The sequence below is a fragment of the Crocodylus siamensis genome, chromosome 1, assembly GCF_052110815.1.
Source record: "Crocodylus siamensis isolate JL-2025a chromosome 1, ASM5211081v1, whole genome shotgun sequence".
Lineage (NCBI taxonomy): Eukaryota > Metazoa > Chordata > Crocodylia > Crocodylidae > Crocodylus > Crocodylus siamensis.
In genome coordinates, this window is record NC_143395.1 from 11256201 (window position 1) to 11270646 (window position 14446).

The following is a 14446-nucleotide window of genomic DNA, read 5'->3' on the forward strand; positions in this document are numbered from 1 at the left end:
CCCACCGATTGTTCTGAGGAACTTAATGAACTGTTCTTGGACAAGGATATATGTAAATAATTTGTTAAAACATCAATAACACAGTTCATTCTGAAGCAGTTTGTAGAGAGACAGATACAGGTTATTTTTACATTTAATTTTTTAGACTGTCTTTCAAGTGCACAATATAAACTGAAGCAGTCAGCCAATTTTAGATAAACTTGAGAGGCTTGGCTGTGCAAATGCTATCAGAACCGTAAGCTTCATCTTCCCACACCCTTCAGACAGATAATTACTATGAAATACCCAGATCCACAAACATTTAGTCATATATATTGTCTTGTCAGCATATGCAGGCTTCTAAGTTCTCCACACACACATTTGAGGAGGCCCGTCATCCATTATGTGGAAGCCTTGGTCATAGATTCACTTCATTCCTCCATATCCTAACTGTACACAAGCTGCAGAGGCAGATGGAAAGGCATGATAATCTCTCAACTAAATACCTAGGGACTTTTTTTTCCTGTCACAGACAAACTTGATTGAGAACTGCAGTCACATTGCTATTTCCCTGAAAACCTGCTCCAAAAACATAGCCCAACAATACATCCATTTCACCGAGTGAGCGTGTGATTCAGCTCAGCAGGCACATAACATTATTTTAAACTACAACAATAGGTGTCTTTTTATATATTCAAGTTTTCATAACGTTACCCATCATCATTGGATCTGCTGAGCTCTTTAAAGAGATGTGAGCTCTTTAAATGGTGCTTGACTTCACTGGCCCCAAAATTTCCCAGGGCTTGGTCTACTGCATTGCTTCTATAGATGAAGTACAGACAAGGAACAAGGAAGGATGGGTTCTTCTCCTAACCTCACTCTACAGACTCCACAGAAAACGCCACCTAGCTGCATTTACAGACATCGAGTCATAGAAAATAAGGGTTGGAAGGGACCTCAGGAGGTCACATCCAGTCCAGCCCCCTGCTCAAAGCAGGACCAGCCCCAACTAGATCATCCCAGCTGAAGCTTTGGCTAGCCAGGTGTTGAAAACCTCCAAGGATGGAGCTTCCCCCACCTCTCTGGGTGACCTGCTCCAGTGTTTTACTACCCTCCCAGTGAGAAAATTCTTCCTATTATCCAACCTAAACTTCCCTTGTTGCAACTTGAGCCCTTTGCTCCTCGTTCTGTCATCTGCCCCCACTGAGAACAGTTCAGCTCCATCCTCTTTGGACCCCCGTTCAGGTAGCTGAAGGCTGCTATTAAGTCCTCTCTCAGTCTCCTCTTCCCTAGACTAAATAAGCCCAGTTCTCTCAGTCTTTCTTCCCTACGCTGAACTCTCTCCAATTTGTCCACATCCTTTCTGTAGCGTGTGTGTGTGTGTGTGTGTGTGAGTCGGGGAGAGGAGGTATTGATTTGTGCTTTCCAATAGCAACATGGGCATTCAACAAATGGCCAGTCACACATGGATGCACTGGAGGCAGTAGAGATAACAAATGGGTAATGAAAGTTGCCCTATACATTTTATTTCAATGACTTCTGTCACATTTTGACCATTCAGGGCTTTATTTTTCATCCTGCGCAAAATGAACATTTCACCAAAAACAGCTCAGCAACTTTTTAGAATGAGCTTAGGGGAAAATAAGTTGTTTTCTTGAGTTTAAAAAGTATTGTAAACATTTCACCATCAGTGCTTCACTACAGCCATGCTTAGAGGCAAGGAATTAATAACTGGCAGGGGGAGAGGGGGATGTTGCCTGGTCTCAGTTCAATGTGCCTTTTGCCATTCCCATGGAAATCCAGCTTAATCTGGCAAAATCGGAAGCTTCTGCGAGTGTGAGTATGAGATCCAGCAATTAAACAGAATGAAAAAAAATGAACAGTATGAGATCAAGCAGCTAAAGGTGGTGTTAAATGCATATTTATAAAGGGACCAAATTTAAATTGCATTCCTAAATCTAAATACTTGCCTTTGCACCCATGCCACTCTTTTAATGCAAACAGTCAGACGGTCTAGACACACCGATGCATTCCTATCTTCTGAAAGACTGCGTTCCTAGACCCCTTCCAAAGCAAGAGCAATGGCCCATCCACATATAAATGGAAAACGTGATTTGTTTACTAATGGAGGTCAAACCTGCATGGGGGTGTGTGTGTGCACGCGCGCACACATGCACACTAAGAAGAGGTACTGGGAAGTTCTGAGCTGAGTTGAGTTTTAATTGAGCATATGACATCAGACAATTGAGCAATTAAATTAACATTATTCTGCACATTAATGATTCTTCTGAAAGAGATGACCCACATTCAGAATGCCTCATTGCTCCCAAGCCTAGGATCAGTCATCCCATCTATTTAATTTTCTGAATACTGGCTAAAATTAGGATATTGGGCCAGCTGGGGCATGTTTCTGTTGGAATAGGAGCAGACCTGTGGGGTGCAGTTTTTAAAATGATCTTTTTCTCTGCCTGCTCTTCTAATGCGAAGATCCAGAAAACCAATGCTAAAACCAAGACAAACCACCCCCTGCAAAACAAAGGATTTAAGCAATGAAATGAACACATTCCTTAATCCCCAAACTTCATTTTAATTTTTAAAACCCTCCGATATCCCAGCATAACCCAAAAGGGACACACAATCTAGGCATACGCTCTCCTCTGTTGTTACTTCTCAGAAGTCATTTAATAGATAATAGCAGATTAATTATAACTGAGAGTTTAACAAATCCCCATCACAAGGGTTTACCTATCCCTGCAGAGGCAGAATACAGTCAGAGGACATGGAGATAGCCTACTTGTTGATAAGCATACATAAAAGGCCTATGCTATGTCCCAAATTTAAGGGTAGACAGGGATCGTAGATGCATTCACTGAGTTGAAGGCTTGTCTGTCAGATCACACTTGTGCTCACGCAGGCACTACAGAGTGGTGAGTTAAAGTCTTCAGTGCCGCTAATCCCGAGTGTTCAAAACTCATGAGATTCACTTGAAAATCCTGAGATTAAAAAGAATAGGTTGGCTGTTCTCTTATTTGCCTTCTGATTTTTGTGCCTTTTTTAAGATTCTTGTTTTCAAGATTTTTCTCTAGTTCGATAAGCATGAGAAACTTGACACCAATGAAACGATCATTGGTCTCCACTGGCCAAAGAGCTCTCTGCAAAAAACCAAGCAACCAAATTTAAACTGATATTCTCCTGTAAGCACAAGACATGGGGACCACAGAAAATCAACAACTATTGTGAGGTGCACGAGACAGTCACAAGAACTGGCACCCCTGTTGTTGCAGACATGAGGGTATTGCCTTTATAGACAGAGATGATGGAAAAGTGAGAAACTAGGTTTACTTCTGTGTTTATACAACTGCTGGTCTTGATCAGACACGCTCTTTTTCCCCCCGGATGTTCTGTTGAAGAGCAAGCGAACGAATCAAAGCAGGGAAAGAAAGAGACACTCTGGGGGAACAGACGTACTTTACTGAAAACCAACTACTACTACAAAAAAGTTGCTTGTGTCATTGTCATTTACTGGATGTGCTTTTTCAACTAGAAGGAGGATTAAAAAACATTTAGCCTCCTCTGTAAAAAAAAAAAAAGCCTGACTTTAAATTATAGCAGAAAATACTTGGGAACTTGAAGTAATGTCCTGAACCCAGAAAAGAGTGAGCGGCTCACTGAACAAGTCTGCAGCCTACCCACTATCAGCCTGGAGTGGGCCCAGTGCTAGCTAATCCCATTTGCTTTTCATTATTTTTGCTGCCATTTTACTTCCTGAATTTCCCTAACTCGCTGACACAATCAGTGAAGTCAGTTTAATATTTGATCTTAGCCCATTTCAGCTCTGCCATATTTAGGCAGCAAATGCCGGAAAAAAAAGATTTATGTGCCCATTTGCCCCAGGCTACATATCCTGTGGGCCATTCAACATCTGTAATTTCTGGTTGCATCTTAGGTGGAACGTCAAAGGATCAGAGAGAGTCAGAGAGCAAAAGCCTCACAGATGATACCCCTCCGGCAAAGGGAAAGTGCCCTGACCTCGCAGCCAGGAGCTCCACAGACTGTTGTTAATACTTCCCTACAATTCAAAGCCCTTGTTACAGATCCACTCTCCATATGAAAACAAGGAGGTGCGCAAATACCAATCTCCCACCTTACACTTAAAGTAACGGAGAAGTTGTACATGGCCACTTTAGCAGAACAGTGAAGAGAACCTCAAATGTGGTACCACCTGGACTGTCCCTCGGGTTTCACAATGAATGACCCACGTCTGCGTACTTGGCTCTACCCTCAGGAACCATTTCTGGAACTGCACACACTCTGGCGCAGAGCCTGGGAGTCTGATTCACCAAGTACCACTACAATGTCACAAGGGGCTGCGCAACCACTGATGAACTGTGCGTACCTGTATGTGTGATCACCTTTACACTGCTTCACACTGAGGGTAATCAGCTGAAAGTTTAGATCCTTCAGGGTGGGAAGGAGGATGCAATCATGCCATTATTACATGAGCCTAACAGGTAAGCATAAAGAGGTCAAGACCGCAAAGGTAACATTTCCTGATCACCGATAATAAAGTTCACCTGATGTTCCCATTAGAAATATTCCATTTTCAGATTTTATAATTTTCCCAAACTTCAACAGTTACATGGCTTGGGCCTGCTTGGATTTGGGAGAAAATCTTTAGCCAAAGAGGTCCACTATTTCTGAAAGTGGTTAGAGACAAAAACCATACTTTGCCCACAAGAAGCAGTTCAGGTGGCCTTTTCCTTCAACAACTCTAGGACTTTCATGTTTGGTATAAAACACCATCTATTATTAAGTTGTGTTTGTGAGACTAGTATAAGAGGTTTGCCCAGCATCACGCACAAGCTCTGGGAGGCAGATAGGAATACAATTTCATTTTCCAAGGCAGTATTCAACTCCCTTAGCCACGAGACTGCCTCTTTTCCTTCTCCAATTCCTTGCTTCATTCTTGCAACACCTTCCAACCACTACAACCAGTGAGATAGGTCATGCAGGCATACCCCTTCAATCCCAACCCCAGTCAGTCCCCAGAAAAGGTCCCTTCTGTGCACTGGGAAAGGTCCCTCTGGAAACAGTTTAGACAACAGTTATTTCCTAAATTCCTAGCACTTCCCAAATTCCAAGTCCTTGATTCTGCAATCTCAACGGTCTTTTCATGTATCTATTTGTAGGCAGTAATTGCACAGATGATTTCACGTATCATCTATATTATGCTATATTAACAGCATGTTAATATTGCAAGGTCAAGTGTGCAACAGTTGGAAAATCTAGAACTAAGGAGAGCTGGGAAACCTGAATCCTATTTCATTTTTGCATCTTATTCACACAATAACTCTAGGCATCTTTAATTCTGGCATAAAGAGATATGATCCCACGTTAAGATACCATTTACTGGGACTAGCTATCTCACAGATTCATAGAAGCTTAGGGCTGGAAGGGACCTTGTGGGATCATCGGGTCCAGCCCTCCTGCTCTGGGGAGAAAAAACTCTGAAACCTTCTTCTACCGAAGCTATTGCTAAGGGAGTGGTCTACCTCTGAGTCAGGAATTTGAAGTCAGCACTAGACCTAGTCAAAGCTCTGCAGGCAGAACGTGCATCTGCCAGAAAATGCTGTGAAACAATTTGCTTTTTGCAAATAAAAAATCTATCAGTTCTGATGAAAGTTTGTCTCGCAGGAACCAGCTGGGGAAAAATATATCTCAACAAGGCTGAAGCTGTTGTGATCATTTCTGGTAGTGTTAGGGTCCCGGACACGTTGTAGCCATGATGGCCCAGCAAGGATTAATTTTCTTGGACCAACTGTATAGCTGGGCTGGATTAGACAAGCTTTCGAACACCTAACATGCTTCTTCAGGTCTGAGCAGTGAAAGCCAACACAGCCTAGTAAAAGAAAAGAGTTGTAACAGGGGGAGAGAAATCCCCAAGGGTAGCAGACAAACAAACAGCAAAAGAAAAGAGGCGGATTACTGGGAGACTGAGGCCTATCAAAAAGGTGGAGGATTCTTCTCACCTTCCATGTCTGGGGTGAATTCAGGGGTCAGGTAGGTTATAATGAGCCAGAAAACCAGTATCACTGTTAAGTCCTTGGTTCTTAGTGTCCAGTGTCTGGAAGGGAAGGTTTTAATTTGCTGGTTTCAAAAGGGCTTTCCATTTCTACACGGAAAAACTGAACTCTTAATGAAACATTTGCATTTTATCAACATGACCTATTTCTACTGGTCCAATAAGAATTTACTTTATTACTTTGTTTCCATGGGAAATTAGGGTTGTTGCCCCCCTTTCAGAACAAAAAAAATGTTTGAAATCACAGAGTCTCTTACAAAATAAAACCCTGTGGCTGCCACTCTGTTCTGTTCAGCCCATCTCAGTAGGGACTGAAAAACTGTTTCCTTCTTGCAGATGCCTATTTGTTTCCAGACACCAAGCTCATCCTCGTGTGTTGCTCAGACCGGCAGCTTCTCAGAAAACCCATACACTTGAGGGCAATCCTTCCTCCAGCCGGATCTTGCCTGCAGGGGTTTGCAAGAGCCGAGGGTAAGAGAAGCTCGCCTTGGCTGCACCGTTGTAGGTGGACAGGAGAGTTTGTGCATCGGTGCTCTCCATCTTTTGCTAGCCCCAAATCCTCACAACTTCTAAAGCACAGGTTTATTAAATGATTGAATAAAATGTCACAAACAACTTGGCAGCTGTTTGTTTTAAAACAACGATTTCCATTGATGCGTTAAAAAAAATACTCAATATAATTCTATGTTCGAGGCTGCTGGAAAAACTTGTTGTGACAAAACCTGAATCTTGTGGTAAACTGGAGTTGACAGCGTCCCTTTAAATCACACGCAGCCAAAATCACAACATATCAGACGGTTTCTCTGGGAGCTGAACCTTACCTTTCCACATGGTCGACATTTCCTGCCACACCAACACCTCCGATGGTGTAGATTTTCCCATCGTACACCAGGCTGTTATGTCGACACCTCGGGACTGTCATTCGGGATACAAGATTCCAGTTATCAAGTAAGGACATGTAACACCAGACATCAGAGAGCGTGACACCAGACTCCATGCCACCTGCCGTCAATGTGTGAGCGAGAGGAGAGGAAAGGAGAGAATTAAGTGAGCTCTTGGAACGCCGGCAGTTCGCCGCATGTTGCAATCAAAGCCAGTTACAAAGTAAAAACTCTTCAAATGACATTTGACTAATTAAAATAAATCACCCTCGATACTGAGCATCTGTTCCGATGATGCAGATCTGTGTCATTTATTCATGTGTCCCAAAGGTTTTTGGTTTTTTTTTTAAGATGACACAAGGAAATCAAGATGTCAGACTAAGAGGGACATGTGCATAAGGGAATATACCCTTCCAACATCCATAAATAACATCCAATCTATTAAATTACTGCAGCACTTGCAAGAAGGTGTCACGAGGCAGAGAGTGCCTGGCTTAATAGATACTGCCTGGTTTGAAATCTAGACTGCTGACTAAAAGATAGAAAACAACTTGGTGAACGGTGAGATTAAAATAAGTAGATAAGAACTCAAGGTTTAACTCCTAATGCTCCGGCATCACTTGGCTGTTTCGTTCTGCTACATTACAGTGCAGCGCTACAGCCACAGCACTGATGAAGCAAGATGCTAATACTGGACAACCGTGTAGCTGCATCCAACTGGGGCTCACAAAGCGTTTAGCTTCCCACACTCCAGAGTCGGGGTGAGGATTATTATGTTCATTTTACAGAACAGGAAACTGAAGAACAGAAAGGTGAAATGATTTATCCGAGACCACACTAGGAGTCAGCAGCTGAGCCAGAGTCTCAGTTCTGCACGCTAATGATAAAACCATCCTTCCTCCTTGGTATTTGCTTTGCGTAAGGATATTTCATTCCCTCCCCGCACTGTGCAGTGTGAAATGCCCCCATTTCAGTTTGCAGGAGATCATTTTTTCCTTTGTGTTCCAGGTTTGAGTAAAGCAAACAGAATAAAGTAGTATACAGCTAGTCTGGCATAGAAATCTTGTGAGACTCTTGACTTGAATATACTTTCCATCCAGGACTATAAATTGGCCCAGATCCCCTTGAAACCTGGCACGAGTTCACAGGAAGGGGTTGAAATAAACTGAGGGGTTGGGTTTTGTTCATCTGTCAGACACCACGGAGCCTGGAGTAGGGAATCGTAGTGGGAAACCTTTGCACTCCAATGAACAAAATAGCCAGCACTGCATAAAGACCTCCACTGAGGACCTGACCTCCAGTAACAAAACAAAGGGATGAAGCTACATTGATCTCGATAACTTTTATTCAGCTCCAGGGGCCTCTAGTCAGCACAAGTAAGATGATAGGGGAATTTAAAGTTGTGTAAACACTTCTCATCTACAAGTCCTTCTCCTCTTGCCATCAAACTTACTCTCCGTGACCACCAGGGGGATCTTTACCTCCACCCAGTAGAGACGGCTTTCTTTCCTCAATCGGAGAAGTATCACACGGTTGAATATAAACGGACACCTTTATACTACACGTCCAAGCTGTAGTCAGTAACTCTTTCAGTTAAACCCTCTTTGGGAGTGTGGGCTCAGTTTCATTGAAGCTAACAAGATTATAGGGCTACAGACTACTGTCAAAAGAGAGATTTAAAGAACAGGTACCAAACGTGAACGCTCTTGTAAGCAAATATTGTAAGTGTAGGTCGCATATTCAAGCAGCTCAGCTGATCTGTCTTGAATGCAGTAACCCACCATTTAGGCTCGACTCCAGCCAGTCTTTTAAATTGTGTTGTTATAGTAGGGAAACCTCTTTGCACGCTTGATGGTTGTCAAACCTATTCTCTGCACGTTAAAACTGCAGAATGGGCTGTTGACTGCTCTGCAAGGAAATTAAGGCTGAAGTGAAATGGAGAATGGTGAAAGCAAGTTCCCCTCTGCCCATCCTTCCTTTTAGTGACAGCTGGATAAGACTAGCACATCCTCTTCCCTGCTTGCGCTGCACAATGTATTTTTGCGAGGGGCCAGCCCTTCTCTATGCCCAACTGGTATGCCACTTACCTGAGAGATAGATGTTGTCCCCAGCGCTGACAACACTGAAAAACTCCCGATCGTAGAAGGGCAGGCTGGCCAACGGGTACCACTTATTGTTTTGTGGATTTAAGCAAGTGACAGCTGTTAAAGCTCGCTGATTCATGCCAATCATTTGGCGGCCTCCCACTAAGACTATTACTTCGGCTACACCTAGGAGTCAATTAAGCAAATCATGTTTGTTAGAAAAGGCATGCTTCTCATTTGGGCAGTAGTCTATCATAAAACTCATGGTAAAGCCAGCTTTTCAGCCCCCATTGGAAAACACAACTAGAGAAAACAAGCCATTTTTCAGTCTGGTGAATCATTTAAGCTCTGGTGCTTTGAGAGTGGTGCTGTTCAGATGCTTATAAAGGCTCGCGTAAGAGAGATGTTGTGTGCTGTACAATCAAATGGAGAGGTTGGTAGGAGGCAGGGTTGCCAACTGTCTGTCAATTTATGGACGCTCCGTAAATAACTAGGCTAAAAGCACCTATCTGTAAAGTCTGTAAAAAACGTGCGCCACCTGTAAATCACAAAGCAAAAACAAAGCTGCAAAATAAGCAGCGTGAAAGCACTGTTGAAGTGCAGCTGGAGCACAGCAGCGCTGCATGGCACTGCCTCTTATCTGCTTGGGTGGAAGGTGGACAAACTGTGGTCCTCCTTTGGTGGTTTATGCTGGGCTGGGGAGAGTGGGGCTGGCAGGGGCATCGTGGTGGAGGGTGCATTTGGGGGTAGCAGGGTGTGGGGGTGAGAAGGGGGTCCCCTGAGCATGGTCAGTCAAATAGGGTCTCTAATCCAAGAACATTTTTTTACTGATAATCTCCAAATCTTTTTTACTATGATTTGAACCTGCCCCTTACCCACGGTCCAGGAGAAGGCTCACATTTACATTATGTGAAACATATGTCAGTAAAATGTTTTATTGTTAGTGATAACTTTGCAGACTGCCAGTAAAAAAAAACTGTCTTGGGTTGGCAACCCTGGGAGGAGGTGAAGAGGCACATTTGGTAACTGTGTTGGGGAAGCAATGTCAGTATAGAAGAGTTTAGTTGGGAGGATTACACGAGCCACTGTACTGGGACATGCAAGACTAAAGGGGAAGGATGTATAAAGCCCTCTCCAGGGAAAGCTGCTCATTGATTTCCACGGGTTTTGGACCGAGCTCCAGCAAGGGAAAGTCTAGTCCTATTGAAGACAATGGGGACTATGTTGTTAACTCCATGGTGCCCCGGATTTGTCTTTACCCAGGTAAGGTACCTTCCGGTTTTCAAGCTGATTAATGTATCCTTCATGAATGATGAATACTGATGTATGGAGAGGCTTGAGGCTTTCTTTCTCCTGGTTATGTTTCTTCAGCCTTTCAATTCCTCTCCCATTAATCCTGCTAAGGGGGCCCTTTATGAAGTATCTCTTCACATATCCTAGATGAACATGGTCTTCTTAAACCCAGCCTGCATGCTATTAATCATTAATTAAATGCATTATGGTAGCACTGGAGAGCTCAATCACAGATCAAGGCCCCGCTGTGCTAGGTGCTGTAAAAAGATGTTCTTTGCTTTGGGGACTCATTGATTTACATTTATCCTTTACCTGTGCAGTCTTGGGAGTACAAGAAGCTAAATGCTCTGCTGGTGAGGTGTGAAACACCATAAAAGTTAAAACTGGGTCAAGACTGAGAAGGGAACGTTAGGACTTGGCAACATTATTCCTACAGTACGGCACAACCTAACTCCGCAGCACCTGCTGGCAACAGCTCTCGCTGGCAGGTGGTTGTGATGCTTTGGATTTAGTGCTTAGTATAAGCAAGTTCTGAAAATTTTCAATCGTGGCTGCAATAGCATGCCCAAAGTGAGGAAATATTTGCTCAGTATATTGGACTCTCCTCGCCCGTCACCATCTAGAATTTGAATTTTTCATATTTAAATGTCATGCAAAATGATGACCTTCACATAGTATTAATCTTACAAATTCTGCACAGTTTTAAATAACTATTTCTTGGTAATAAGAACATTACTTTCAGTATGTGTATGAAAATCTAATCACCTGAAGCAGAGATAGCTTGATTATAACAAATGACCTCAAGAGGGCACCTAACACACTGCAGCAGACCCACAAAAGGTATTTAGAGAGCCTTTGTAAACACATGAATGTAGGCAATATGCAAAATAACATGATTCCATATAATTAGACTCTGACCTAAAAAACTATAATCACCCTCTCTTACCCCAAGAGAATTATTTTCCCCTAATCAACAAGCTCCTTAAAAATGGCTTGTGTTATACCTACAATTTTAGGCATAAACATAAAATAAGCACTTTTCAAAAAAATCCATTCCAACATACACCATTAGCCTTTGGTAGCTGAAGATTTTTTTTTAGTGAGGAGCATGAGTGAAAGTTCTCTATAGTTCGTATTTCTGAAAAGTGCCTTGGTTAGACAGTTGTCCCCAGCTGCAAAGGATTCACCTTGATTTAGCATCCATACATCATACTAGTTTCACAAGCAACCCATATCAGAAAGTTCGCTTAGCTCTGTAATTGCATGGGCTAGGAAGGAACAGCAGGAACAATGCATTGGAAAGTTTCATGTATTTCTTCCACATCTGGTTGCTTCTTGTTGCAGTTTGATGCATGCTACTTTGCTAACTTCCAGTTAAACAAGTGCTTGGAACATTTTTAAAGCTGCTATGGGACAGACTGATGCTTTACACTGGAGACTAGCTTCTTCATTTATTTTTCCTAGAAATAAAACAAGTATTTCCCAGGTGGAAAGATTCTTGAAATGTTACTATTTTCCATAGTTGCTTGGTAATGTAAAAATGTAACATCTGTTCTGTGACCCACTTGTTTTGGATTCAACAAACAGCCAGACCTACTATTTTAAGATTCATGTAGCCAAAATATTAATATATTTACACAGTACTGTGAATGTGAAAAGCAGGTTACAAATATTAACCAGCTCAACCTTTCCACAACATGAGTGGATTATAAGAAAATTATATTGGTTATATTTTATAGCTAGAGAAACTGAGGCACAGACAACAAGGGCCCTCGTCAAAGCATCGCTGAATTGTGCGTACATCACTTTAAAAAAATGGTCTCCTCTTTAGAAATGACTGAAGTTATTCATTCCTGAAAATCAGGCCACTGAATTAAAGGCCTAAACACTGATTCAGGTCTCTAGATTAAAGGACGCAAGGTCAATCATTTTGGTTTAGGTACCTCAAAGGCCACGAAATCCCAAAGCAGAGGAAGCCAAGAGAGACCGCTTGAAATTTTGGCCCTTCAGTGCCTTGCACAGGCCTGTGCAGAGAGCTTAAGCTCACATTCAAGCTCAGGACTTTTCTGACCACATCTGTTCTCTCTGGCTAGGGACAGACATTCAAAAAGCCTGAGCCTGAATCGATCAAATCTTTGCAGGTTAGTCTAACCCGGCTAGGGTAAATCACGTTGTAACTGCACAGACATCCTAGACATGCAGAGACATGCCTGCAGTGGCTCAGGTTAGAATCTGGGGGGTGCTAGAGCAGCCCTCCCTTTCCTTCCACAGCACCGTGCTGAGGCGTGCATGGCCAGGCCCTGGCAGCATGCTCCAATTAGCCCAGCAGGGAATTGATAACAGTGTTTATCACCCCAAACTCAGTGTTTATCACCCCCTTAAAAAAACAACAGAGGGACATTACCAGCTACCTGGTGATTCTGCCTGTTGACTCTACCTGCTGACTCAGCACAGATCATTGCTAGCATGTGGTCTACTAGCGAATACACAGACAACTCTCTGCAAGGCAGAGGGAAGGGGGGAATTCCTGTATAGCAGGGAGTGGTGAGGAGGAGGGGGAAAGCAGCCCACAATCTCTGCTGGAGCTCCAGCCAGGGAGCAGAGGGGAGGGGCCAGCCCTGCTGTGGAGCAGAGAGCCCCGCCCAGCCCAGAGAACCTGCTGGGATGCTGTGGGAATCTGGTTTATTTTCAACCAGCAAGGGGTCTGGGACACACATTGCATAAACTGGTTTGACCCAAACTGGCTAAGTCTGATACTGCATTCAACCAGGTTTATCTCAAACCGGTTTCAGCCATGTTCAAACTGGTTTACGTGCACTGAACAGCTGTTCTGTTACAGGTTTAAACCAGTTTTTGATTGCTTAAACTGGTTTGTGTGTAACGTCTGTCCCTAGCTTCTGGGAAAACTCTAGTAAAAGGAAGAGAAAAGTTATTTCCACTTCCATTCACATGCAAACTCTAGACAGTCTGTATCACTCTGTCAACAGCTATTGAAAACGTCAGATCAGAAATATCTGTCTTTGAAGCTAGCTTTGCTTTACCTGCTGATAGCCTGGGCCGGGTTCTTGGTGTCTGCATCTCTTGTCGGGCATGCGGCAGCATGTGATAACGTTTTGCTTCATTCACTAGATCCCGGCAGGCCTCTGAAGACTTTATCAACTCCTCATTGTCAACAACGTTTAGCAGATAACTGGGATGGATGAAGGGTAGGCGGACCACTGCCAGCAATTCTGCAGCGTACTGGGGAAAGAACATACGGGCAGCCTTAGTACTGGCTTTCAGCTGCTCTGCATTTCCTCCTCCCCAATCCTGAGCATTCCCTGTCACCCAACTTGGGAACAGCTGCCCTCAGCACATGAATTTTGCAGCACGCCAATCTGATTGTCATGGAGCCTGCATTCACTCTCCAAACCTTGATTAGTGCTCAGGCAGGACAGACACAGCACATCCTTCCACTGCTCCACTACCTAGGTTTTTTTCGGTCCCATAGGGAGAAGAAATATTCTTCAAAAGGTGGCAACTCTTATTGTATAGTGCAGTATACAGAGATTATGGAATAGAAGCTGAACTCAGGCTGACTATAACTCTCTGTGCACTGGGGACACTCGGTAATGTTCCCAGCTTCCCAAATTAATGTTGACATTTAAAAATGGTTGCTACAAGCCCCCTCACCCCACAATTTTTTTTCTTTTACATGCTGCGCTCCTGCGCTCCTGACCAGGAGGGAGCCAGCAGTGTTTTAAGTATGACACAAAAGCATCTGAGCTGGGCAGGTTTCAGGAACCTTCACGACAGACTAAACAATAGTATCCAGGCTGTTAAAAAACATTCAGTGAGCACAATTTATTTGGTAGGAAACCAAATCACTTAAATATAAGATTTACAGGCGTCAGACTCCAGAGGGCACTATCTGAATACCGACACTGCCCTATTCTATACCAGTACAATAAACCTCATAATGCAAAGGATGCTGGAATAAATGAAGCTGTCTGTCACCACTCATGGCATGAAGGGAGAGGGAACCATGAGAGGGAAAAGTGCTATGGACAAATGAAGAGTCCATCCACTGAGAGCACATTATTATTTTTGCATAACTGTGTATCCTACAGCATATGGCAGCGTGTCTG

General features: G+C 43.3%; 1 protein-coding gene across 9 annotated transcripts in view; it reads right to left on the reverse strand.

Moving 5' to 3' along the window:
- Positions 1 to 14446, reverse strand: part of KLHL29 (kelch like family member 29) — a 578088-nt gene that overhangs the window by 38434 nt on the left and 525208 nt on the right. For all 9 annotated transcript variants that reach the window (XR_016439874.1, XM_090031549.1, XM_090031531.1 and 6 more), the window contains 3 exons: positions 13361 to 13559; positions 9030 to 9212; positions 6883 to 7063 (listed from right to left, as the gene is read on the reverse strand). Coding sequence is in view for 8 of the 9 variants with exons in the window: in XM_090031549.1 (XP_089887675.1) it covers positions 6883 to 7063; positions 9030 to 9212; positions 13361 to 13559 (563 nt within the window). In the remaining variant the exon portion in view is untranslated. The remainder of the gene's footprint in view (positions 1 to 6882; positions 7064 to 9029; positions 9213 to 13360; positions 13560 to 14446) is intronic.